Consider the following 26,300-nt stretch of genomic DNA (forward strand, 5'->3'; position numbering starts at 1 on the left):
TTTTTTCATCCTTTACCTTTTAACCTATCCATATCTTTTTTTTGGTTGTACCCACAACCATATGGAAGTTCCCAGGCCAGGGGTGGAATCTGAGCCACAGCTGCAGCAATACCGGATTCTTAAACCACTGTGCCCAGCCAGGGATCAAACCTATCCATATCTTTATGTTTAAAGTGAATGTCTTATAAACAACTTATACTTAGTTGGGTCTTGCTTTTCATCCTTCTGTTCACACTATCTCTTTTAGTCGAAGTATTAGTTCAGTCACATTTAGTGTAATTATCAGTAGAATTGGGTTTAAATCTACCATCTCACTACTTGTTTTCTATTTGTCTATCTGTTCTTTGTTTCTTCTTTCATTTTTTCCTGCCCCTCCCCTTTTTTGTCCTTTTTTGTCTTTTTAGGCACCCACCCTCAGCATATGGAGATTTCCAGGCTAGGGGTCCAGTCGGATCTGCAGCCACTGGCCTACGCCACAGCCACAGCAACACAGGATCTGAGCCGCATCTTCGACGTACACCATAGCACATGGCAATGCTAGATCCTTAACCCACTGAGCAAGCCAGGAATTGATGCTAGTCAGGTTCATTAATCCCTGAACAACGATGGGAACTCCCCTGCCTTTTTTTTGTTTTGAGGTTTTTTTGGTTTTTTTTTTTTTTTTTTTTTTTTTTGTCTTTTTGCTATTTCTTTGGGCCGCTCCCTCGGCATATGGAGGTTCCCAGGCTAGGGGTTGAATCGGAGCTGCAGCCACTGGCCTATGCCAGAGCCACAGCAACGCGGGATCCGAGCCGCGTCTGCAACCTACATCACAGCACACGGCAACGCCGGATCGTTAACCCACTGAGCAAGGGCAGGGACCAAACCCGCAACCTCATGGTTCCTAGTCGGATTCGTTAACCACTGCGCCACGACGGGAACTCCTTGTTTTGAGTATTTTTTGGCATTCTCCTTTATCTCCATGCTTGACTTGTTACCTGTATCTCTTTGCTTTATTTTCAGTGGCTGTTCCAGGATAGTAGTTCTCAAAGTTTTTGGTCTCAGAACTCATTTATACTCTTAGAGATTATTCATACTTTTAAAAAAAGTTTTTATTATTGTTTTTGTTCCATTTAGCTATGCCAGCAGCATGCAAAAGTCCCCGGGCCAGGGATCAAACCCGAGCCACTACAGTAACCCGCATCATCTGTGACAACACTTGAGTTCTTAAATGCTAGGCCACCAAGGAACTCCAGATTATTCATACTCTTAAAATTGAAGGGAGTTCCCACTGTGGTTCAGTGGAAACAAACCCCACAAGTATCCATGAGGACACGGGTTTGATCCCTGCCCTTGTTCAGTGGGTTAAGGATCCAGCATTGCTGTGACTTGTGTAGATTGCAGATGTAGCTCAGATCCTTTGTTGCTGTGGGGCTGTGGTATAAGCTGGCAGCTATAGCTCTGATTTGACCCCTAGCCTGAGAACTTCCATATGCTGCAGGTGTGGCCCTAAAAAGACAAAAAAAAAAGAAAAAGATAAGAAAAAAATTGAGAACCCCAAAGTGTTTTTGTCGGTGTGGGTCATAGCTGTCTATATTCAACCACATTAAAATTTATAACTAGAAGTTCGAATGTGGAGCAGCAGGTTAAGGATCTGGCATTGCAGCAGCTGTGGTGCAAATTGCAACTGCAGGTTTGATCACTGGCCCAGTAACTTCCATGTGCCATGGTATAGCCAAAAAACAAGTAAAGAAACAGTTATAACTGATAAATTGTGAAAATATGTATTAATATATTGAATATATTAAATATATTCAATATATTAAATATATTCAATAATATTAAATATTCACATGTCAATATTTGTATTTAATATATTTAAGGTAATAAATTTATTGCATGTTAACATAGTGGGTTTTTTTTTTCTTAAATAACTATATTTTTCAAAACAATACCAAAAATTTAGGGAGAAGAATGCATTGATTTACATTTTTGCAAATTTCGTTAACATCTGGTTTAATAGAAAATTACCAGCATCTTGTGTTTCTGTATTCCATATCATGTCATGTAGCCTCTTGAAAACTCCACAATATACTTTTGAGAGAATATAAGTAGTAAAAACAAGTTACACTCTTAGTTTTGCCATGAAAATAATTTTGATCTTGTGAAATCTTAAAAGGTTGTTGGGGACTCCCAGGGATCCTGGGACGTACTTTGACAACTGTTTTTTTTTTTTTTTTTTTTTTGTCTTTTTGCCATTTCTTGGGCCGCTCCCGTGGCATATGGAGGTTCCCAGGCTAGGGGTCGAATCAGAGCTGTAGCTGCCAGCCTATGCCAGAGCCACAGCAACTCGGGATCCGAACCGTGTCTGCAACCTACACCACAGCTCACGGCAACGCCGGATCGTTAACCCACTGAGCAAGGGCAGGGACCGAACCCGCAACCTCATGGTTCCTAGTCGGATTCGTTAACCACTGCGCCACGACGGAAACTCCAACAACTGTTTCTGTGAGTGTACAATAAAGATCTTTAATTGGCCTACTTTTTTTTCTTTTTGGCCACCCTGTGGCACATGGAGTTCCTGGGCCAGGGATCAGATCCAAGCCACAGCCACAGCAATGCCAGATCCTTAACTCACTGAGCCAGGCTGGGGCCAGGGATCGAACCCATGTTTCAGAGCTGCCAAGATGCCACCGATATCGTTGTGCCACAGCAGGAACTCCTTAATCAGTCTACTTTTAAATAACATACCACTTAATATATATTGTGGTAACAACAATACCCTTCCAAATCTCCATTTTTTTGTTAGTGTTTTCATACATTTCACATACACATATATTTTAAACTCTTCAGTACATTGTTGTTTTTGGTCTTTTAGGGCCGCGCTTGAGGCATATGGAAGTTCCCAGGCTAGGGGTCCAATTGGAGCTGCAGCTGCTGGCCTGCACCATAGCCACAACAACACCAGATCCTAGCCGATCTGCAACCTACACCATAGGTCATGGCGTTGCCGGATCCTTAACCCACTGAGCAAGGGCAGGGATCGAACCTTCGTCCTTATGGATGCTAGTCAGGTTCGTTACCACTGAGCCACGATGGGCATACCTAAACAGTCAGTTATCTTTTAAAGACATTTTTTTTTTTTTGGCTGCATCTACAGCATGTGAAAGTTCCTGGATCCCTAACTAGCTGTGCCTCGGGAGGATATCCTAAAGATATTTTTTAAATGAGAAAAGATCTTTTATGTTTACTCACATATTTACCATTTCTGGTGCTCTTGATTCCTTTCCATCTTATATTTTCTTTTATCCTGATAAACTCTTCAGTTTCTTAGAGTGCAGGTCTGCTGATGATGTCTGTTTTTGTTTTCTTATTTACAAAAGTCTTTGTTTTGCCTTCATTAAAAAAAAAAAAAGACTTTGGAGTTCCCGTCGTGGCGCAGTGGTTAACGAATCCGACTAGGAACCATGAGGTTGTGGGTTCGGTCCCTGCCCTTGCTCAGTGGGTTAACGATCCGGCGTTGCCGTGAGCTGTGGTGTAGGTTGCAGACACTGCTCGGGTCCCGTGTTGCTGTGGCTCTGGCGTAGGCTGGTGGCTACAGCTCCGATTCGACCCCTAGCCTGGGAACCTCCATATGCCACGGGAGCGGCCCAAGAAATGGCAAAAAGACAAAAAAATAAAAAATAAAAAAAAGACTTTATTTTGAGAAATTACAGATTCATAAGAGGTTTCCAAGCTCACCTCAGTTGTTTCCTTTCCCTTTCCTTATGGATGACAATTCTGAGTGTTCTGAAAAGAATTATTTCATACGTTTTGCCCAGTCTCTAGTTGCAGACAATGGAGGTAAGCCCGTTCATTATGATTATAAGTGACATTCTCTATTTTGACTTTTTTACTGAAGATCATAAGCAGCAATGGTTATGTAAGTTCTTTCTGCATTTGCCATTAGTGTCGAGGACATTCATACATCATTCAGTATCCCCTATATATTACAACACTTCAGAGATGAGTTATATAATAATTCCTCTTTCTTTTGCTTTTTGCCTTGTATGCACAGAAAATCAGTCAAGACTTATATTAGATCATCACAGTTTTGTTGACCTGGAGATGACACATTTGCATTCTTGCTTTCTACTTAAGTTTTTTTTCCCCTTTTTTAATCCTATTTTGTTAATCTATTGTAAAAGCAGTAGCCTATATGCCTGTAGCATGTTTTTTGTTTTTCTTTCCTTCTCTCTTGATTCCCTCCCCTGTATTAGGTACTTTTTTGATTGCATTGAATAGCAACACTGTTTAAGTAACTGAGTTTAAGGATATACAGGCAAAGATGAAGATTGGAGGCTCAACAACATAACTAGGCCTCATAGTAAAAAGAAGCAGCCACAGAGCTGGGCCCCCTCAGAACCGGATGCCTTTGTTCCTTATTGAATAGGTTTTCCTGCTGAGTTAGTGATTCTGATACTACTTATTTGTCTCTATGATGAGTGTTTCTGCTACTCTCTATTAGCTGTAGCCAGTGTCGGCTGTCTCCTAGAGCCCTGCCTGTCTGTGCTGTTCTCTCTCTTATTACTACAGCTCACGTTCACATTCCAAAGGAGAATATCTGATTGATTCACTTAATGATGTGTTGGTGCCTGGCCAACTCTTCGGTCACTATCCCAGTGGAGAGATTCTCTGTTCTTGGGTTTGTGGTACAAAGTATGGTGATGTATAAAACCTGTCAGAGGGGCTGTTGGCATAGCAAGCATTCAGCATTATCATTCCTCCTCCTTTATAACAATTGACTCACTTTTAACCTATTAAGGATGGTTATTAGACTGGATTTTCTCCCAATTCAGTCAGCTGCATATTTATAGATTAAGGTTTAGGTGAACTGCTAATCTCATTCCTGAAATGTTGAGGTTTTTTTCTTCCTAATTTCATTCTTAGATGAATTTCATTCTTAGCCGAAAAACAAAGGATGATCTTCTACCTTTTAGCCACAATTTAAAATAAACCCTTGGTACTGATTGTTGGTCCAAGAAAGCCCATCTGTTAGAAACTATGAAGAGAAGAGAAAATTCAAATGTTTCCATTCTTGTTAGCATCTCTAAATTTGGAGGAAGAAGAGATTGAAGCTGTGAGCTGAAATAAAGTTTTTGGATTAATAACCCCACATAGGATTGAATCCTGGCTTTCCCGTTTACTAGGTGATAGACGAGTGTCTTTTCAAATAAAATGGAGATTATGGTATTTGCCTCATGTGGTTGTTAGGATTAAATGATAGGATACATGCAAAGCAGTTAGCAGTGTCTGGCACATAATAAATACTTGATAAATATTAGTTCCCATTATCTCTAGATCAGTAAACCTTATTAATAATAAAGGTTACCCTTATAAATCTGAGTTTTCCATGCTAATGAAAACTTAACATTTCTTGGTTATGTAAGCCAGGATCTAATTATTGAAATCTTTGTGTACTCAGTGCTGTGCTAGGTACCAAGTGGGTATACAAGAGACATATTGCAATATGATTCTTGCCTTTTTTTTTTTTTTTTTTTTGTCTTTTTGCCTTTTCTAGGACTGCACCTGAGGCATATGGAGGTTTCCAGGCTAGGGGTCTAATTAGAGCTGTAGCTGCCGGCCTACGCCAGAGCCACAGCAACGCAGGATCCTTAACCCACTGAGTGAGGCCAGGGATTGAACCCACAACCTCATGGTTCCTAGTCGGATTCGTTAACCACTGAGCCATGAGGAGAACTCCTGATTCTTGCTTTCTAATCCCCAGAGTGAAATATCAGTCCTAGAAAGTTTTTAAGAAAACTCAACCCTATGAGGGTATCATATTTGGAATTTGGGCTGTGTTGTTAGCTGTGTTACTTTGGGCCAATTACTTATCTGTGCCTCAGTTTCTTTATAAAAATGGAGGAAATACCTCATAGGATTGTTGTAAGGAATAAATGAATATATGCAGAGCGTATAGGAGAGTGATATAAAGTAAGTGCTATAGGTAAATTGTCCTGCTAGATTATGACTCCTAGAAGTTGAATACTTAAAGCCACTCTGGGCCTAATCGATCAGTCTTTCCTTGTTTTGGTTTAAAGGGAGTAGGTTTCTTCATGGGAAGTTTAGCGTATCTTGAGTCTCCATTGTCAGGACAGTTTATAGTGTTTCGGTGGTAAGAGATGAGTGAGCTGAAGGATGTGATCTGTGGATGATCCTGTTCCATTTTGAGATCGGACATTAGACTTTCCATATCTCACTAGCCCTCCTTTGGTGATCTTGAAATTCTTGCAAAGCTATTTTCTCCTCCACTGAAATGTCCTTTTTGTGGAGGCTAGGGGCAGGAGGTGCTAGGGATGTAAAAGTACGGTAAAGGAAAGGCAGTTCGAATAGAGAACTTTGATTTTAGCTTAACAAGTCAAACAGGCAGGGGATTTTCTAATCAAAAGCTGCTTCTATCCTAAAGGGAAGACTCATTTCTGATTTGTATTTCCTTCTCAATAAGTGAGATCACTATGTTTTATTTCCGTATTAGTGAGATTGAGTATCTTTTCATTCTGTTTATTGATTACTTGTATTTTGTGGATTACCTCTTCCATTTTCTTTGTTTGATGAGGAGGCTATCTTTGTAGAATGAGGACATTAAGCTCATGCAAATCTGTTTCAGATATACTTTTCATTTTGTCTGTTGTATTCTTTTACCCTTGGTTGTGCTTTATATTTTAACTGCATAGAAACTTTTCTGTCTTTTATTTTTGGCTGTGTCCGCAACATGTAAAAATTCCCTGGCCAGGGATTGAACCTGTGCCACATCAGCTAATTGAGCCACAGCAGTGACAGTGCTGGATCCTTAACCCACTGTGCCACAAGGGAAATCCTAAACTTTTAATGTAATGAATCAATAAATTTTTCCCAAAAAGCATCATCTCATTATGGTTAGAGAATTTCTACTGAATGTTATAAAACATGTCATAGTTTATATGTAGACTTATCTATTTAATAAGCATTTTTCCTTATAGATGATTGTCATAAAATTTGAAGACCCTTTGCAAACTTAGTTCTGAAGCTATAACATCATAATAATTATAGCTACCACTTACTGTACACTGTATGCCAAGAAATATGCTAAGTCTTTTATGTACTATATCCCTAATATTTAGCTTTAAGCGAAGTATTATTATTGTCCACATTTCATAGATAAGTGGAATAATTTGCCTAGGGCCACAGAGCTAGTTAGTGGCTGGATTGGAATTTTAACTTGAGTCTGCCTAACTCTGAAGTATGTACTTTTTCTACAAAGTTCAACTTCTTGAGGCTTCAAATAAATTGGTTCTAAAAGTAAATAAGGAGTTCCTGTTGTGGCACAGTGGAAAGAATCTGACTAGGAACCATGAGGTTTTGGGTTCCATCCCTGGCCTTGCTCAGTGGGTTAAGGATCTGGCGTTGCGGTGAGTTGTGGTGTAGGCCGGCAGCTGTATTAGACCCCTAGTCTGAGAACCTCCATATGCCATGGGTATGGCCCTAAAAAAAAAAAAAAATTTTTAATAAAGTAGAAGTTAAATAAGTATCTCTTACCAGAACATGAAAAGATGATCTGTCGCCTACTTGGACAGTTCTTAGTTCCTGAGAACAGAGTAGGTGAGTTAATGAGATGTAAACCAGCCGGAAGAAAGGTGTCCACTGTCTAGGGCGGTGGTTTTCCAAGGGTGGTTCCCAGACCGCCAGCAGCAGCATTAGCAGCAGCATCACTTGGGCATTTTTTAGAAAAGCAGATTCTCAGGGCCCGCTCCAGACCTCAGAATCAGAAACTGGGGCTGGGGCCCAGCAACCTGTTTTACACCTCTATCTGATTATATGGTCGATGTTAAAATTTGAGAACCACTGATCTAGAGAAATTATTTTATTCTAACAATTTTTGCTTTTGTGAGATTCAGTCTAAGTCTCAGCCCTTAAGTACAAAAAAAGCATTATCAAGTAGTGGCAAAAGCACACAATCAAATAGGAGTCAGTTTAATAAGCATTTTGGGCAGGTTTACCCCTGAGCCACAGTTTCCCACCTCTAAAACGATGATGATGAAGTCTATCTCCTTACAAAATAATTTTTCAGAATTAGTTAGGATAATATGTAAAGTTTATGCCTTAGCACCTTGCCAGGCCCCCAGGTGTTTGAGAAATTGCCTCTAGCGATTTTTCTCAGTAAGCAAAAGTCCCCACCTGCCTTCTAGTCTCAACTTCTCTTGTTTCTTGAATGTATTTTACTGTCTTGTGTCTCTGGGCCTTTGTATTAGCTATTTCTCTTAAGACGCCCCTACCTCCCACCCCTTTACGTCACTAATTACTATACACACTTTAAATTTTTGCTTATAATTTATCTCCCTTGGCGGGGGCTTTCTTTAACCCCCCCTCTCCAATCTCTGTGCTCATATAGCAGCATGTATTTCTCCTGTGGCTGAACTTATCACAACTTTTGGAATTGCCTGTTTCCTGTATAAACTTCATTGGGTAGGTACAGTGTCTTGTCTATACCACATTCTAGGGACAGGTAAATCTCCTCAAATATTATCAGAGCTATTAAATGTTGAATGAATGAATGATGGCTGTCATTGCTGCTGCTTCATTATTTATCATCCAAGAGCAAGGTCCCTCTCTGGTTTATAGTATTTGTGCTGACTGCTTGTGATAATCATAGCTATTTTAGGACCAATGCCTGCTTTCTCTTTCCCTGAAAACATGTTTTGACCCAGGCTGACATTGTGGTCCCTTGAGCTGAGCTGCTTCCTAACCACTGATCTCTCTGTATCACAGGTGCCTTGGGGGAGCTGTGTACCTTGATGGATCAAGTTCATCACATGCAGAACCAAAAATGGCAGCATCCTTCAGACCTCACCAGGCGGTGAGTGGATGATTAGAAGAAAGAGGAAAAGGGTAGAATTTGGCTGCAGGAGAAACGTGGTAGGGCTTTGGGGTAGTAATTACTGTTTATTTCCAGAGGTAGAAAAAGAAGCTGTATAGTATAATGGAATAAGAATTAAACTGTAATTCAGGAAACCTGGGTGGGTTTTTGTTTTTCTTTTTCTTTTTCTTTTGCCACTTTTGCCATACCTGTGGCATGCAGAAGTTCCCAGGCTGGGGATCAAACCCATGCCACAGCATATCCTTAACCACTAGGCCACTAGGGAACTCCAGCTTTATACTTTTTTACTAGCTATATGGTTTTGATCAAATCACTTCACTGGTCCTGATAACAGTAAAATTAAAATATTAGACTAATTGATATCAGAGGGCCTTTCTAGTCCTGAAATCTTATGGGTTTTTTTTTTTCCTCCTCCTTCTCTGGTTTCTTGATGCAGTATGGTTTTACAGATTTATTAAGCTACTTTGATCCAATTACTCAGAAACCTTGGAGTCATCTGTGCCTTCTTTCTCTTTTGCTCCATAGTCAGTCCATGAGCAAATCCTTTAAGCTCTACATATACTATATCCAAATCAAAATATACCCAATATTTGACCATTTCTCAGTAATTTTCACTTGGACTGTTGCAAGTCTCCTAAATGGTCTCCCTACTTCTGCCTTTTTTTTTTAAGTCTTTTTCTAGGGCCACACATACGGCATATGGAGGTTCCCGCACAGCAACGTGGGATCTGAGCCACGTCTGCAACCTACACCACAGCTCACGGCAACGCCGGATCCTTAACCCACTGAGTGAGGCCAGGGATTGAACCCACAACCTCATGGTTCCTAGTCGAATTTGTTAACCCCTGAGCCATGAGGAGAACTCCTGATTCTTGCTTTCTAATCCCCAGAGTGAACTCCCCTCCCTACTTCTGCCCTTGCCTGTCTACTATTCTCAACTCATTAGCCAAAGAAATTCTTTTAAAGCATAAGTCAGATTCTCTTTCTTCAGAATTTTCCGGTAACTTCCTATCTCCACAATCCCCTACAAGGGCCTGTATGCTTTAATCAAGGCTCACTTGGTTAGCTTACCAACCTCATCTACTATCTGCCTTGCTCACTCCGCACTAGTCATACTGGCTTCCTTTCCTTTTTTTTTTTTTTTTTGCCTGCACTTGCAACATATGGAAGTTCCCCAGCCAGGGATCCAACCTGAGCCACAGGTGTGACAACACTAAGTTCTTAACCAATAGGCCACCAGGGAACTCCTTGCTATTTTTCAAGTATGTCATTCATGGTCCCACATCAAGGCCTTTACATTTGGTATTTTCTCTGTAGTTGCCAAAAATGACAGGAGTTCTCAGAAAGGCAGTCTTGTTTAATGCTTATTAAATTCTGCACTCAGATGTAAATTCAGATCTAGGCTCTTCTACTTATTCCACTGTGTGACCTTGGGCAAGTTATTTTATCTGAGGCTCAGTTCCCAACCTGTACAAGAAGTTAATGAAAGTACTTTTTCTGATAGGATTGTCATTAGTGTTACCTGAGATGAGGTGTTTAAAGAATTCAGCAAGTTTTTACATATAGGGCTAGATAAATGTCAGGTACTGTTATTATTTTCAACCTGGGCTGTTCCCCATAATCACCTATGGAGATGTCTAAAAATACAGATGTCCAGGGCTTTACTCAAGGGATTTGAAGGTATTAAGTTTGGGGTGGCGGAGAGAAGGGCCAAGAATATGTATTTTTAAAAAAAGCTTGGGGTTCCTGCTGTGGTGCAGCAGGTTAAGGATCCGGCATTGTCCCTGAGGTGGTGTGGGCTCCATCCCTTGTCCAGTACAGTGGGTTAAGGATCCAGCATTGGCCACAGCTGTGGTGTAGGTTGAAGCTCTGGCTTAGATTCAATCCCCCACCTGGGAACTTCCATATGCTGTGGGTGTGGCTGAAAAAGGAGAAAAAAAAAAAAGCTTCCCAGGTGGTTGTTAGGAATAGCTGGAGTTGAGAATGGACACAGAGGGTCCTGTTCAGAACCCCAGCCCAGAACGTGACTAAGGGAGACTCTCAAGAAACTTTGAGTCTGTTCAGTCTCTGAACTTGTGGTGTGATGCTCACATGATGCCTTACCTTCTCTGGGAATTTTATTCTAATTTTAACTGCTGTGTCCTGAGCAATCTTGAGCTGTGTCAGACGGTGTGGTCCTGTAGGAGGCACAGGTCTGATGCAAGCAATGAAATAGAGATCCTGTTCTACATGTTTCCAGAGGGACAAAATTTCTCTTTCTGCTTAAACATCACTGTACATTATACTTTGGGTTTTCTTAGAATATGGGTCTATATGGACCATATCACCATAATACCTGCATGGGAATTAGGTTGCTTTGGAAGTTAGAATGAAATAGTATTTAAGTTTATTTTTTTAATAATACATGTGTTTGTTTTTTGTTTTTGTTTTTTTTATTTGGCCATGGTGTACAGCAGCTTAATGTGGGATCTCAGTTCTCAAAGCAGGGATTGAACCCAGGCTGCAGTGGTAAAAGTGCTGAGTCCTAACCACTAGACCACCAGGGAACTCCCCAGGAAGTAATACTTATAATGTCATTTTCATATAGGTGAAATAGTATAAAATTTATAAATATAAAATTTATATAAAATCGTGCAAATCGAAATATAAAATGAATATTCAGTTTCCAAAAGTAATGATATTCTTTAAATAGTTGTCTTGGCCTCTTTTGTGTACAGAGAGCCATTCCAACTGAAACCTTTATCTTTCCTCTTTTCATTTTCTTTCTCCCCTGTTAGTAACTACGCCCGGTTCCGACAGAAGTCTCTGCAAAGATACAGTCTGACTCAGTGGGTTGACAGGAACATGAGAAGCCACCATCGGTTCCAGCGTCTACCGGATTTCCAATACAGTTCGTTTGTCTCCTCCCATCAGCAGTGAAGGTCCCTATCCAGGGTCCTGTCCAGAGCAGCATCTCATCTTCTTCTGTTGTTTCGTGCTATGTAGATGCTGAATTTTATTTTTCACAACATTTTATTTAAAGAACTTGTCACCTTTTGGAAATGCCCGTTGCTGACTTGAAATTTTTTTGTATAAGGTGCTTCTTGTTTGTGTGTGTGCGTGTGTGTGTGTTTGTATGCATTTAAGCAGTGTTGAGTTGATATAGTTTTAATTTTTTAATTTAAATTGAAGGTGGCTGCCTCTCGAAAGCCAGCATTAAGCCGAAACACCCAGGTTCGAGCAAAACACCTGTCTCTCTGCAGAGGTGAAGTCTACTTCTGGTGCCCAAAAGAAATTATCTTTTAATCTCCTGTGAGGAAGAGATTCTTTATCAGGCTGCAAGCCAGTGTTAATTCTTGCTAATTGTTAATCGTAAATGGATACAAGTCACTTTTAACAGCCCCTCTTTCTTATTTGAGTCTCTGAATATTTTAAAGTTGGTAATCCAGGACATTTGAAGTATTTGAAAAGACAAATTAAAAGTGTGTATCTTTTCTTTTTGTACCTACTAGCTGCCTTTATTATTTTTTTTCATTCTTCTTTAAATTTATTTTGCAAATAGTGTTTATAAATCTTATATAATCTTAGCTGAGACAAAAGACTGGTGACTAGCAAATAACCCCTGTTGATTTGTGATCTTGTGTCTGGTCACCTTTTCTGCCTTTCTTCAAGGATTTTTTTTTTCCTCCAGTGACCTTATGGCTCTACCAGCACATTCCTGTATCCTGTTAGACAAAGATATGCCTCTTAGGAACAGCCTACCTGCACTCTTTCCTGAAAAGCTACCCACCCAGAGTCTTGACTCTAGGACAGGCCAGAAAGCCTGAGAGGCCTAGCCTATTAGGTGTCAATTCAAGGTGAACCCCAACCCCAACCTCAAATATGAGCTGGCGTGTTAGTCAGTGAGCCTCCGTCTGTAGGAGAGACTTTGGAGAGGCGGTCTTTTGTCTCCATTGTTAGTTAATAAGAGGTGCCTTTTGATCCTGGATGTTACCATCTCACTTGGTCAAACCTCTGATGTATATGTTTACAAGACTACTAGAGTGGATATAATATAGTTTTGATTAAGCCTGTGCACAAAGCCTTACCTGATCTTAAGGACTGGTATTCCAACCCAAGCTGGCAGGCTTTGTTTTTTTTTTTGTGCAGCCGTCTTAATGGATGTCCTAGGAGTTTGTTATTCTCTTTACAGACAGCTGTAGACATCTCTTGGGAGATTTTGTAGTCTGGCGTTTGTGCTGCTGTTGTTCACTGTCTGTGAAGATTGTACCTGGTTGCTGTAGCATAGCCTGTGACACTGGGCTCGCTGCCTGTGTCTGGTTTTGTTGTCTTTGTATGCAAGTAATCCATCTTAAACACCCTACCCTGCTTTAGAAACTGACTTGGGAAAAGCTTGGTCATAGTTACCAGTAAATTTAGCTGGATGTCCTTACATGTTAACTATTTCTATCTCGTCAAGTATTCTCTTTTCCTTGGATATCTGGTTTAGAATGTGGGGCCAAAATACAAAGGAGAAGTTCTGTTCAAAGGCAAGAGTCAAAATCTTTTATTGCAGTTGGCATTTACTATCTCAGTCACTTCTCCGGGTTTCCCTAAATTAGCTTGATGGAGTGAGAGAAACAGACATCCACCTTTGGAACAGTAGCATAGTTAGAATTAATAGTAGCTAGGATAGCTAGCATTGCAGTTGTCTGGTTCCCCACAGACAACCAAGGAGTAAAGGGACAGCCTTTTGCTTAGACTCAGGCTCCTGCCTCCCTGGTACAGGAGGGCCTAAGTCTGATGTGTAATGGGAGCATAGCCTTTGCCAAATCAAATGAGTGACGGGTTAACTAGAAAATGTGACAATCACATTTCCTTTTGCTCAAATAATTCTGTTTTTCCCAAAGCTTTAGCAGCTAAATTAAATCTGTTGGACTGGGGGAGGAGAGAACTGTTCCCTAACGGTTAACATGGTATTCTTTAAGCAGAAAAACAAAGCCAAAGAAAACTCATTATCAGGCATGTTGGCCTTAAAGATGGTAGTGGGTAGAATCTGGAGTTTTAATCTGTTTTTAAAGCTACATTTCTCATATTTGGTTTTGGCCTCTCAGTCTAATTTTCATGTAGAATTCTTGCTGGGTTGTTTTATTTGAGTAAGGATTGTGTGCGTTTAACGGCCTACCTAGCTTTCTTCCTCTGTGATGACATTTCACCACAGGGGTCTTGACAAAGCAGAGTAGAAATGTGCTGTTTACATGGTTTACTTGTAAGTAAAGAGCCTGCAATAACCTGTAGTTTTGCATCTAATGCAGACCCCGATTTACTTGTCAGGATCAGTTATGAAACTGAAGTTTGGCGCCTCCTCTTTATCATGTTTTTCCCCTTGTAGCAGTTGTGTTTAATGTCATTAAAAAGAAAATAAAAGTTCTTGTCAGTGGCTTATGTACTGTGGCCGTCTGTTTCGGGCTTTGAAAGAGGGTTCCTTCCTTCTTTGCATAGGTAGGTTAGTGGGGTGTGGGAGGGGGCGGCAGTTAGGAGAACGTGGTATAGGGAAGGCGAGGGTGTGTGCGCCCTATTCTTTTGAGGGTAAATTACAGTGTTGAGAAAGGCGTTCCAGTAGTTCAGAAATGTTGAAATTGATTGGGATTTGCAGCTCCATATAGTGCATGTCAGGAGCCTGACATAGGGAGAGCCTGAAATATCACCGTGCTGCTGTTTTTGCAGAGGGGCCTGATGGCTTGGCCCCATCACACAGGCGTCGTTGCCTCGCATTCCTTCCTCTGGCTGTATGGCTGGCCCCCGTGTCTTTCTGCCTCTCCAGAGCCAGCACTGATGAAGGAAGAAACCAAGCTGCCTGGGGCATTCTCCCTTTGAAAGGGATGTGAGAAACCAGAACCCATAGTTGTTCTTGGCCCGACTTCTCCAAAAATTGCTCTTAGAACCTGGGGTGAAGGTTGAATATGTGTGGGTCGATGTGGGAGACACGGTGTTCCTTAGGTCTCTTTTGTGAACCTAAGCTTCTTAGACTCACCCCAGGAGCAAGGATGAAAGGGGAGGCAGTAATAGTTTGTCACCCGTATTAGCCAATGCTTTTACAGTCTCAGCTCGTGCTGAGAAAATAAGCAGCAACATGTTTGGACAGGCTCTCTGTCCTGCTGTTCTGTAAGCTGCGTCTACTGTGCATTCTACAGTCCAGGCGAAAGGCTCCGTATATATTTGCACAATACTCAGCTATTTGACACTCTTGTCGGAGCCTGAGATTCTCTATACCTATATATATCCATTTTGTCCTGTCGGGTAGATGTTCCTTTGTCCAGTAATTGCTTACTTCCTTTTTAGCAATGTGTTACTATAGGCATCAAAGGTTTCCGAGACCGGTCTGAGTTCTCTGAGATGGTGGTGCTCCTTCCCCTCAGTTCATCTCATGTCGTGCAGAAGGGAGGAGGGAGAGAAATGAACCTTCTCTAAAAGCTCATTCTCTAACCAGCCTGTTGTGAGTTTTTATAGGAAGAAAAAACCCCAACCACCTAGAACTAGAAAGCAGAGTTTCCTGCTTTTCTCAGTGCTGCTCTGCTTTTCTAAGCGAAAACAATGATTCCTAAGCTGATTCTAGCCTATGCTTGCTTTGTAGGCCAGAGCACCTGTCGGGGGGTGGAGGGGGGGATGTCCACTTGTCCAGGAAGTATCAGCTGGTCGGTAGTGGAATTCCTTAACCATAAGCTCCCGCCTTGTCAGTCGTTCCCACCTGTCCTCCCCCTGCGACAGCTGGAACATGCCACAGACAGAAAATGGGACCTAGCACCTGTTGAGAAGGGCTGGAATGTAATCTTCTGAACAACCTTTAAGCCTTTTCGTCTTGAAATGCTGTATCATTAGGGAATTATTTGTATACGAAGATCTTCAGTTTAGCTTCAAATAACATATGAGGGCTTGGGAATATTGTACCGATGGAGCTTGGTGGGTCTGAAGCTGGGGCAGGTGTATATTCCATTTACAGAAGCATTTTGTTCTCAGAGGCTACTTTTTGGGGATGGGAGGTTGCACCCATGGCATGTGGAAGTTCCCAGGCCAGGGATCAAACCTGCACCACAGCTGTAATCAGAGCCACAGCAGTGATAATACTGGATCCTTAACCCACTGAGCCACTAGGGAACTCCTTTAACGCCCTTTTTTTTGGGGGGGAGGCTACTTTTAAAAAGCTAAATCCGTAAAAGTGTCAAGTAGATTTAAAGACGGTGAGAAATAAAGTAGAATTCTGAAGCATCACGTGACTGGAGTGGGGCAATGTTATCTATATATCCGAAGAGGTGAACTAGAGATCTGAAGAGTGGGCTCTAGATGAGGCCCACACTGAAGAGCTGGGGTTCGGGGCCAGGACTGGAGAGAGGAGAGGACTCCTGCCCTACAGAAACACCAGTCCTCCTCCTCCTCCCTGGACCCTGGGGTCTCCCTCCTGTTCCCATAAAGAAGCCCTCCGGCTCCTACTCCAGGCACTGGCTGAGTTCTAGAAACCCTCTGTTCTTACCCCTTTGTTTGTGACAGATAAAGAGACCAGGACCCCCGTCAGAGGAGTAACTGACCTGAGGTGGGACCAGGGAGGGTCTCCCAGTCAGAGCAGCATCCCTCCCACAGGCCTGCTCTCGTCTGCCAGGCAGCTGTCCTAGTCTCAGAGAACCTGCCAGGGCCCTTCCTAAGCTGTGAGGAATCTGCAGATCTAAGTGAGGGGGGAAGAAAGGACCACAGCCCGAGTCGCAGCCATAGGGATCCCCTGTGCAACGGCAGTTAATTCAGGAAGAGCTCCGTTGTAGAACCTGGGGGTTTAGGGAAGTGATGAAAGGGAATGGAGTTTAGTAGGAGCATGGTTTCCTCCACTCCCCTCACACTCTCAGATGATGTACTACAGCCACAGAGGAGGGGAGGACAGCAAACTGCCATCTGCGGCGCACCCTGGACCTCACTGACAGCTGTCTGTCCCCGATGCTGACCTGGGGCTCCTTCCTCACCTGGCCCTAGACAAGCACAGAGGGCCTGGGAAGTACCTCTCTGAGGTCTGTGTGCGAATCGATTTCCCACTTTCCCACCCAGCCTCCAAGACCTGCTTCCAAGACCTGCTTCCCGCTGCGCTACCTTCCAGAACAGCCTACCCTAAGCTCTGCTCGCCTGACATTTTCCCTCTAAGCTTCTCCTGGCTCTGGACAGAAATGTTCAAGGTGCCCCATTTACTGGTTCGCTCATTGGCTAACGGCATCATCAGTCTACCTTTCAGCCTGCTGCGGGATCAGAATGATGCTCCTTTAACAGCCCAAACAGCATGCTGTGAATCCTGAGCTGCAGCAAACAGCTTTTGCAGTTCCTCTTTCCTTCCCCCTCCCACCAGGGAGAAGCAGGATGGCATTCCTTCGGCCAGGGAAAGCACCAACCCCAACCAGAGGGGAAACCCTTTGTTTTAAACAACTGAGCTCCAGCCTGTATACCTATACGGTGAGGCAGCCCCAGCTTGGTTTGTGGGGCGGGGGCGGGGGGGGGAAGAGGCTCAGTAATAGGATGAGAGAGCAGCTATTTTCTCCTCCTACACGTGCACCCCCATCTGTTCGAGATTTCCCTTCCAGCTCCAGCTTGGCTGGCAGGCTTGTCCCTGAGAAGCTGCAGGCCAAAATGGAGAGAGAACTGACTCCCTCCTCCACACATCCTGACTTGCTGCCAACTGCCAGAAAAAGAGGGCAACATTTGGGCATTTACCAGAAGACAAGGATGTGCCTTTTCATTTGTCTTTTTATTTTACATTTAAAAAGTGGTTATTGCTCTAACTGGATCGGAGGTAAGGACCTCTCCCCCTAAGGAGACTTGGCCTTGCAGCCCCATTCAGCAGGGATGGAAGTCACAAGACAATGAGTGGAGCCTCATGCCCTCCCATGAGGAAGCCCTTAGTGTCGCTGACATCTGCCTTTTACCCTGTCTCTCCTCCTTCCTTGTGCTTCACACTCCGGCAACGCAGAGTTGTGGCTGACCCAGCCGCGAGAGCGCTTAGAGACCGGAAGGAAGGGGCGGTCGCTGGGTCATGGCTTTCAGCTCTCCGACTGGGGGCCATTGCTCTCATCCTTCAGTTCAACTGGTACTCAGTGGGCGCCTACTGTGTGCCAGGCTTGTGCCAGGCGCCGTCTGCCCGCACTCTCATCTCAGCCACCAATGGGGACGCAGAGGTCCGTCTCTTCCCACGCAGGCATTCAGCAGTCACAACTTGTCAGTCCGAGGGAAGGGTCTGCCTTCGCTTAGCAAGCACCATTTGTGTTTTAAACCAGAAAGAGGCAGTGGAGAGAGACCTGTCACCTCACACCACTCAGGCTCTAGGGGAGGACATGAGGCCCCTGGGGAGCTTTCACAGAAGCCCCGGATGAGATGGCAAGACATGGAGACCCCAGAGGCCAGGCCCACTCTGACTGTCCGCAGTGAATGGCTCAGGCCTGCCTTCCAGCAGCTTCCACCCCAGAGGGGTGATTTAGCAGCCCCCAGGTGTCCCACGTGGACATACCTGTTCAGTTGTGCAAGCCAGCATTGTGGCAACTCCAAGAGACTTTTCCTAAAAACGGAGCCAGTACCTTCCAGGTCTCTTTCCCACTTTGTCTTCTTCAGACCCCAGACCGATGATCTTACAGTCAAAACATGGGCCAGAGAAGATCGAGGATGCAGGCAACCAGCTCAGGAAATCCTTCTGCCCTCTGGAGTAAAGCCCTTCGATTGTATTTTCCAAAAGACAGAACAGATATCATCTTATACACTTGCAAAGTTGTGCATCGCACCCCAAGCAAGTCCTTCCTTGATGACTGGATCCAGCAAAGGCTTGATGGCAGCCAGGACGCTGCCCGGCAGGCAGCCCCACAGCCTCCCTGAAAGACACAGCTTCTGTCAGCCTAGGTGCTTGTCATCTCCCAGGAGCTTTGTGCATTTTCTCAAAAAGGAAGCCAGTCCAGGAGAGGCGAGGAGGCAGAAAGAAGGCTGTGTCTCATGCAGCTTTGCCTTTTCCAGAATAGGGCCAGGCCTTTAGTTTTGTGGCTTGTTTATTTTTTGCAGAATTTGGGTTTGTAGTTCAGCCTTCTTCACCAGACTAGGATGGGGCGGGAGGGCAGGGGGCAGAGGGAGAACTGTGCAGCTAGCTGTGCCCCCCTCCCTGGCAGTCCCCTCTCTCCCTGTGCTCATGGACCTGGCAACCAGCAGAGAAGAAAAATGAAATCCTTCTCCCTGCAGACCAGCAGTCATGCTTCAATGATGTTCACCGAGGGCTTGTTTGGAAACTGGGAGGAAAAAAATGAGAGAAGCAGCCAGGGCTAATGGAATAGACTTCTTGCAATGTTGGAAGTGGGGAGGAGATACAAGAAGGAAGGGAGCAGCAGGGCTGCAGCCTAAAAGCCAGGCTCTTGTCTCAGGTGGAAGGAAAGGAGGAGCCCTGCCTGGACGTCTTGTCTCTGCCTTCGCAGACCCAGCCTTCGGCCTCACCCAACTGAATAGCCAGGACTGGATCCTGGGCCCCAGCAGAGCCACCCTGCTGGCTGGTTCTCTCACATCCTGCAGATCTGCCTCTGGGTGCAGCCCCAGCCACTGACATTGCTGAGGTGCTTCTGGAGATGGGGGTTAACAAGAGGCTTCAGGAAAATGCGCCAGAAAGAGAGAAGCCAAGAGAGAGGACAGGAAGCCAGAGGGTGTAAGGAGATGGGAGGAGGAGGAAGTATAGAGAGAACCAGGCGTTTGGTGGATAATCATCGTCAGAACCATGAGATCCTCTCCCATTCTCTACGTCTTTCTTCTGAGCTGCTCAGAGCGAGCCCTGAAAAGGTTTTCAGATCTGTTTTACAGAAGAGGAAATGAAGGTACAGAGGTGAAGCACCTGTCCAAGGCTACACAGCACAGCAGGAGCATGAATGAGCCCAGAACCCCTACTCATGCCGTTCCCGCCAACCAAGAACTATGCCCTCCCTGTTCGCTGCCCTTATTTAAAACCCCTACAATGGAGTTCCCGTCTTGGCACAGTGGAAGCGAATCCGACTAGGAACCATGAGGTTGTGGGTTCAATCCCTGGCCTTGCTCAGTGGGTTTAGGATTTGGTGTTGCTGTGAGCTATGGTGTAGGTCAGCAGCTTAGCTCTGATTCAACCCCTAGCCTGGGAACTTCATATGCTGTGGGTGCAGCCCTTAAAAAAAACCTGCAAAAGGAGAGAATCCCAAATCCACTTGCAGTGTTCCCCTGTGTCACACAGACACTGGCCCAGCTTGGCTCTGTCCAGCTGCTGCCATGCCAGGCCCTGAGTGGACCCCTCCTGCAGCCCAGGGACAACAGTGCGCCAGCCACCAGGCACCCACCCAGGCCCAGGGCTTGCCCTCACCTTGCTGCGGAGAAGACCCCCGCCTTGGTGCTCCGGTGTGCTGGTTTCTGATGCACTCTTGGTTTTTTCTTTGCTATTATTGGGTTCATTGTCCTTGATGATATCATATTGGCGGCAGAAGAGGGCAATGACACCTGAAGAGGACAGGGAGCACAGTCAGAGGTCAGAGTCCAGGTCCTTGCCCCTCTGCTTCATTCCCATGAGACCTCACTGAGCTGAGCCCCTGGGGGTACCGGGCTCCAGCGGCCTCTCAACTGCACGACTGCAGGAGTCAGCCTCTGGCCTCTGGCTCCTGTGTCTACCTGTCCCCTCCCTGCCCCCGCCTCCCTGCTGCTAGGTTGATCCTCCTACAGCATGCTTCTGGTTGTGCCTCCTCCCTTCCCTTCTTTTACTTTTTAAAAATATTTTATTTTGCTTTTTAGGGCCACACACACAGCACACAGGAATTCCCAGGCTAGGAGTTGAATCAGAGCTACAGCCGCCAGCCTAGGCCACAGCCACAGCAACTGAGATCTGAGCTGCGTCTGCAACCTACACCACAGCTCATGGCAATGGCAGATCCTTAACCCACTGAGCAAGGCCAGGGATTGAACATGCATCCTTGTGGATACCAGTCGGGTTTGTTTCCACTGAACCGCAATGGGAACTCCTTTCTCTCTTTTTTTTTTTTGGCCATGACCACAGCATGCAGAAATTCCCAGGCCAGGGATCAGACCTGTGCCATAGCAGCCACCCAAGCCACTGCAGTGACAATGCTAGATCCTTAGCGGCTAGACCATCAGGAAACTCCTGTAGTGCTATTTCCTGATCCATCTGTTTTAGAGATTATCTGTTGACGTCCCACTGTGGTGGATAGAGCCTAACAACTCTCTCTACTTTCTTCCCCATCCTGCTAACAGAATCACATCACAGTTGTGGGTTAATTCACTATGTTTATATTGTTATGATTATGTGCATACAGCCTGTGCCAAGTCTAATAATGCACCATAAGCAAACCTCCCCTTTTCTCCAATCCTTTGTTTTCCCTGCTTTTCTCCCCCAAGTGCCTGTTTTCCTTTGTGCCTACGGAACATATTTTTCCATATGCTTCTACAACAGAGCCTGCCCTCTCAACCACGATGCCGATGCAGCTCTGACGCAGTGATTAAGTCCTCAGAAAGGACTCCCGTCCACATGGCAGCCTCGCCATCCTCTACTCCCCCACTTTCTACCTTCTCTCTCTCGGGTCACAGCTGCACTGAGTCAGACTGAGCTTACTTTGCTTCTTGAACACACCAGGCCCAGAATACCCTTCCCTTTCTTGGCTGCCTGGTGAACTCCTATTCATTCCTCAAAGCTCAATTCCCATATACCTCCTCTCTGTGTTTCTCTTGATTTCTACTCCTAGGCCCAGAATCAATTCCCTGGCCTCCGCTCCCAGATGCTGTACTATCACAGCACTCGTCACCTTGAATCACAGTTAAGTGCAGGCGCGGTGTCTCCCAGATGGAGTTCCTTACAAGCACAAGGCCCTTCTTAGCTACGACTGTAGCACTACTTTCTGGAATGGAGTGGTCTTTTCAGTACATTCTGGTTGAGTTGAGTACAAAGATTTTGGTCTTATACTCTGAGAGCTCATAGACGAATGGGAAAAGAGAAAGATAGCAGCCCAACTAACTTATCTAAAAGAGTCTAAATTTCTTTTCTTTTTTCTATTTTCTTTTTTTGTCTTTTTGCTATGTCTTGGGCCGCTCCCGTGGCATATGGAGGTTCCCAGGCTAGGGGTCAAATCGGAGCTGCAGCCGTCAGCCTAGGCCAGAGCCACAGCAACGCGAAATCCGAGCCATGTCCACAACCTACACCACAGCTCACGGCAACGCCGGATCCCCAACCCACTGAGCAAGGCCAAGGATCGAACCTGCAACCTAGTCAGATTTGTTAACCACTGAGCCACGACAGGAACTCCCTAAAAGGGTCTAAATTTCGAGAGGGGCACACAATGCGCTGTGGGGCCATCAAGACCAGAGGGACGGTCTAGTGGATGGAGCGGGGCGCTTCCAAGGAGGCGGTCTCAGAGGCATGTCTAGAAGGATGAGTGGGTTAAGAGGGTGTCCCAAGCCTGAGCTGCCCGGGCCTGAAGCACCTGAGCACAGCAACCCCAGAAGAGGAAGGAGAGGCTGCTGCAGCCATGGCTAGAAGGCCAAGGGCCATGGGCACTTATGAGGGCGGGGACAGGCAAGCACTCATACACGCCTACAAAGCAGCCCCTGAAACTCTTATGTTTTTGCTGAAGGGTGGATCGGAGGAGGGATCAGTCAGACCTGGCACCCACAGCAGGACTTGGGCTCCTAAGCCCTCTTCTCTCACCGCCTCCAACGGCCCCACCCTTCGTTTCTGTGGGAAAAGGGTCTGGTGGGGGTGAAGGGCGGAGGGCTCAGGGCCAGACTCACCGGCCCACATGAACAGGACCACGACAATGATCAGCACCTCGCCCGTCCGCAGCTGTTGGTTCCTCCCCATCTCCTTCATGGTCACCTCGTCTGGGGGGAGAGAGACACTGGGTCTGGGGCTCCTCTCCTCCCCCAGCCACCCCGCTAGGTCCGGGCCCCAGATATTTCAGGGCTTATTTCTACAGCTACCCCCCCCCACACACACACACAGAGCTAACAAAAAGATTCGGGAACATGCTGATGGCTGCTTGGGTGGCAGCGACTGGACGTGACCCCACCTTGGGAGTGCGTATCCCAGAAGGACGCTCGCCCCCTCCCTCCGGGGCTAGTTTACTGGGCAGCAGGGGTCTGGGGAGGAATGGGGGGGGGGTCGTGCTTTCCTCGAGCTGCCCACTGCTCTTGGCCCTGACCACCCCCGGGGTCCAGGCCTGCCTTTGTTCTTGGAGGCCATCTTCTCCGCCTCGCGAGGCGTCTTGAAGAGCACGGGCTCGCTGGCCGGGCTCTGGCCCTGAATGGAGATGGCCTGCACGTGCACAATGTACTCAGTGTCCTCCTCCAGGTCCCAGAGCGCGCACGAGCGGGTGGTGGTGTTCACCTCCTGGATGAAGCGCAGCATCCGCACGTCCTTCTTCTGCCAAGGGAGGCAAAAGCCAGGCCCCAGTTTTCAGCACCCGGCCCCGTCTCCAGGGCCGACGAGGCCTCGCCAGGCGACCATGCTAAGCCCCCGACATCTGCAGTCTGACCTAAGCACCCCGTCCCCTCTGCAGGTGGGTATCAACATCTCCATTTTACAGGTAAAGAGACAGGCTGCCAACGTTTAGGGAAGTTGCCAAGGCCATCAAGTGAGAACTGGCGCCAGGTCCTACACTCCGGTCTGTTATAAGACCAAACGCATGCTGGAGTTCCCGTTGTGGCTCAGCAGTTAATGAACCCGGCTGGGATCCATGAGGATGCAGGTTCGATCCCTGGACTCGCTCAGTGGGTTAAGGATCCAGCGTTGCCATGAGCTGTGGTGTAGGTGGCAGATGCGGCTCAGATCCCACGTGGCTGTGGCTGTGGCCAGCAGCTGTAGCTCCAATTCAACCCCTAGCCTGGGAACTTTCATATGCCGCGGGAGCGGCCCTAAAAAGCAAAAAAAAAAAAAAAAAAGACTAAACGCATGCTGGAGTTCCCATTGTAGCTCAGCAGTAATGAACCTGACTAGTATTAGGGAGGATGCGGGTTTGATCCCTGGCCTCGCACAGTGGATTAAGGATCCTTCATTGCTGTGGCTGTGGTGTAGGCTGGCAGCTACAGCTCTGTTTTGACCCCTAGTTTAGGAACTTCCATATGTTGCACATGTGGCCCTAAAAAGCACTAAAAAACAAAAAACCCCAAAACTCATGCTGGTAGCGCCAGGTTCTAATCAAAGGAGTCCCTCCTGGGGCCTCCCTTCCCAGCCACATGTGCAGCTTCCCGCCCATCAGCTCTCTGGCTCCTTGTTGCTTCTTCCTGTCTTTCTGCCCCTCTTCCTCCTGCATCCTCCACTTCTATCTTCATGTGTTCTTCCCTCCCAGGAACCCTCGGGGGTTACCTGCTGAGAGATGGCAAATCCGATGACAACCTCGTCCTCCAGGACGTCCCAGCTCACCACCGCAGAGTTGGCCTTGAGGTGCCTGACAGTGACGTTCACAGGGGCTGAGGGGCTCTCTGGGGGTGGGGAGGGACCTGAGCCTGAGCATCCCCTGCTGTGAGGCCCAGGCCCATTGTCTCCTAAGTGTGAAAGGGGAGCCTGGGGATGGCCATGCGGTGGGAAGGAAGAAGCCCGGGCCTCCAGTGGGCCTGGCACCTGGGTCTCAGTTCCTTACTGGCTGAGGAGCCAGGCCTGAGAGGCCCCAGGCTCCTTGTGTCCAGGGCGGGAGCCCCTGCTGGCCACAGCTGGCCCCACCGGGGTTCAAGCTAAAAGTGATGAGCCTGGGCCAGGTCTGGTGGAGGGGCAATGAGAGGTGGGGGGACAGGCCTGGGGGAGATGTAGGTGGCCAGGGTTGCAGGAGCTGAAGGTTAGCCTGGTGCAGAGCAGGCAGAAGGCCTCCCAGTCCAGCACTCTTTCTAGAGAAATGCACTGTCAAGTGAGTGACCTTGAAGGAAGGAGACCGACCCAGAGGTCGAGAAGAGCCAAGCTGGGGGATCCCTGGGATGGGAGTGAGGATCAAAAGAGGAGCCCCCAGTATTGTGGGGAAGGGCCTCTTCTCCACCCCGAGAGGCCGGTGGGGAGGCGGCAGAGGAGGATGGGTTCACTCGGAGCAGGGCCCCTCGGTGGAGTCAAGAGTACAGGGTAGGGCCTTCTAGATGGGGGAGAGGACGAAGGAGATCAGATGAGAAGGCAGTGATGGGGATGATGGGGGTCAGAGAGGGGAGAACCTTCTAGGAGAGGGGCAGCAGACTCACACAGCTTCTATAGCCCCAAGGACAGGCTCTAAAAGGGGAAGACCTAAGCTGAAGCCGCACCTCTCACCCCACAAGCGAGTGAACCTGAGACCCCAGGGGCTGTGCCTAGAGCCTGGGGAGACAAAGCCAGAGGTGGAGTCGGAGAGAGACAGAGACACACATGCAGGGGCAGCAGACACAGAACCAGAGAACTGACAAGTGGGGTATCAGAGACAGACGCGGGGCGGAAGCAGAGAGAGCACTGAGCCAAGGAGAGACGGGCAGGAGAGATGAGCAAGACGGGCGGCAGCCAGAAGGGACAGGGACAGGGCGTCAGGAGAGGCTGGGAGAGGAGGAGGCCAGGCCCCGGGGGCAGGCCAGACTCCAGGCTCAGGGTCCACCCCCACCTGTCCCAGCGCGCCCTCGGGTGCCAGTCCCATCCCTCCCACACAGCAGAACCCCATCCCGCTCAGACCTGCAGAGTTGGCCTGCAAGGCTTGGGGACAGGGAGGGAGGCCCAAGGTGGGGAGATCAGTGTCCTCAGCTGCTCCCTGGGCCAGCGAAAGGAGCTAGGGCTTCTGAGGGAAAGGTCTGGGGTCAGGGCAATGGGAGGAGGGGACTGGGGCATCCCAAGACCCTTGACCAGGGCAGGGGTGAAAGGAAGGGCTTTGAGAGCTGGAGGTCAGGTCTGGGGGTCAAGAAGGCAGGAAAGGGGCTGCGGGTGGAGCAAGGGGAGCAGTGAGCGGGCCAGAGACTGGGTCCTCAGGGAGCAGGGAAGGGACCCGAGGATACCAGCCCGCGCCCCCCGCCCCCCGCCCCGGGCCCCCTTACCCGCCTGCACCAGCGCGAGGCAGACGCAGCCCAGCCACAGGCGGAGCGCGGCGCGGGGCGGCCCGGGGTGCATGGCGGCTGCTCCGGCCAGCCGGCTCGGGGCGGCGCAGGGGGACGCGGCTCCGGCGCCCGGCGGCCGCTCGCACTGGCGCTCCGGCCCGCGACCCGCCCGGCTCGGCCGCCCCGCGCCGCCCCGCGCCGCTGGCATGTCGGCTCCGCGGACAGCGACTCCCGCGCGGCGGCGGCGGCGGCGGCGGCGGCGGCAGCGGCGGCGGCCGCGTCCACGTCGGGCGCCCGGGGGGCGGGGCGCCCCCGCTGCGGGGAGAGGCGCGGGGGCGGGGTGAGGGGCGGAGGGCGCCCCCGCGCCCCCCCCAACCCCGACAGCCCGCGACGCGGCCCCCCTCCCGCCATCTCGTCGGTACAG

At 47.4% G+C, this 26,300-nt stretch overlaps 2 protein-coding genes across 16 annotated transcripts in view; one reads left to right on the forward strand and one right to left on the reverse strand.

Annotated features, from left to right (window-relative positions):
- Window positions 1–14,278, forward strand: part of S100PBP (S100P binding protein) — a 41,048-nt gene extending 26,770 nt beyond the window's left edge. For 11 of the 12 annotated variants that reach the window (XM_021095828.1, XM_021095819.1, XM_013999127.2 and 8 more), the window contains 2 exons: window positions 8,767–8,854; window positions 11,653–14,278. In XM_021095828.1, coding sequence (XP_020951487.1) covers window positions 8,767–8,854; window positions 11,653–11,794 — 230 coding nt within the window. In that variant the 3' untranslated portion in view covers window positions 11,795–14,278. Of the gene's footprint in view, window positions 1–8,766; window positions 8,855–11,652 lie in introns of those variants that run through there. The other variant, XM_021095829.1, reaches the window with a different exon arrangement.
- On the reverse strand, window positions 17,591–26,099 carry FNDC5 (fibronectin type III domain containing 5). Of its 4 annotated transcripts, none has more exons than XM_021095832.1 (6): window positions 25,877–26,099; window positions 24,213–24,328; window positions 23,072–23,270; window positions 22,640–22,729; window positions 20,211–20,344; window positions 17,591–18,565 (listed from the first exon to the last, which is right to left on the reverse strand). In XM_021095832.1, the coding sequence occupies exons 1-6, from the start codon at window positions 26,082–26,084 to the stop codon at window positions 18,533–18,535; spliced, it is 780 nt and encodes a 259-aa protein (XP_020951491.1). In that variant the 5' UTR covers window positions 26,085–26,099; the 3' UTR covers window positions 17,591–18,532. The 4 variants fall into 4 exon arrangements, with proteins under 4 accessions (XP_020951491.1, XP_020951490.1, XP_020951493.1 ...); XM_021095831.1 differs by having other exon boundaries at window positions 17,591–19,125; XM_021095834.1 differs by having other exon boundaries at window positions 17,591–19,673.

The sequence above is a fragment of the Sus scrofa genome, chromosome 6 (assembly GCF_000003025.6).
Source record: "Sus scrofa isolate TJ Tabasco breed Duroc chromosome 6, Sscrofa11.1, whole genome shotgun sequence".
Taxonomy (NCBI): Eukaryota; Metazoa; Chordata; class Mammalia; order Artiodactyla; family Suidae; genus Sus; species Sus scrofa.

What these genes read in the sequence shown, in the direction of transcription:
- FNDC5 (XM_021095830.1), bottom strand. Translation starts at nt 25,949, where the DNA reads ATGCACCCCGGGCCGCCCCGCGCCGCGCTCCGCCTGTGGCTGGGCTGC. An exon ending in CCTCGCGCTGGTGCAGGCGG is followed by an intron (nt 24,329 to 25,876) that starts GTAAGGGGGCCC and finishes CCCCACCCCCAG; the next exon opens with AGAGCCCCTCAGCCCCTGTG. An exon ending in GGTCCTGTTCATGTGGGCCG is followed by an intron (nt 20,345 to 22,639) that starts GTGAGTCTGGCC and finishes TGTCCTCTTCAG; the next exon opens with GTGTCATTGCCCTCTTCTGC.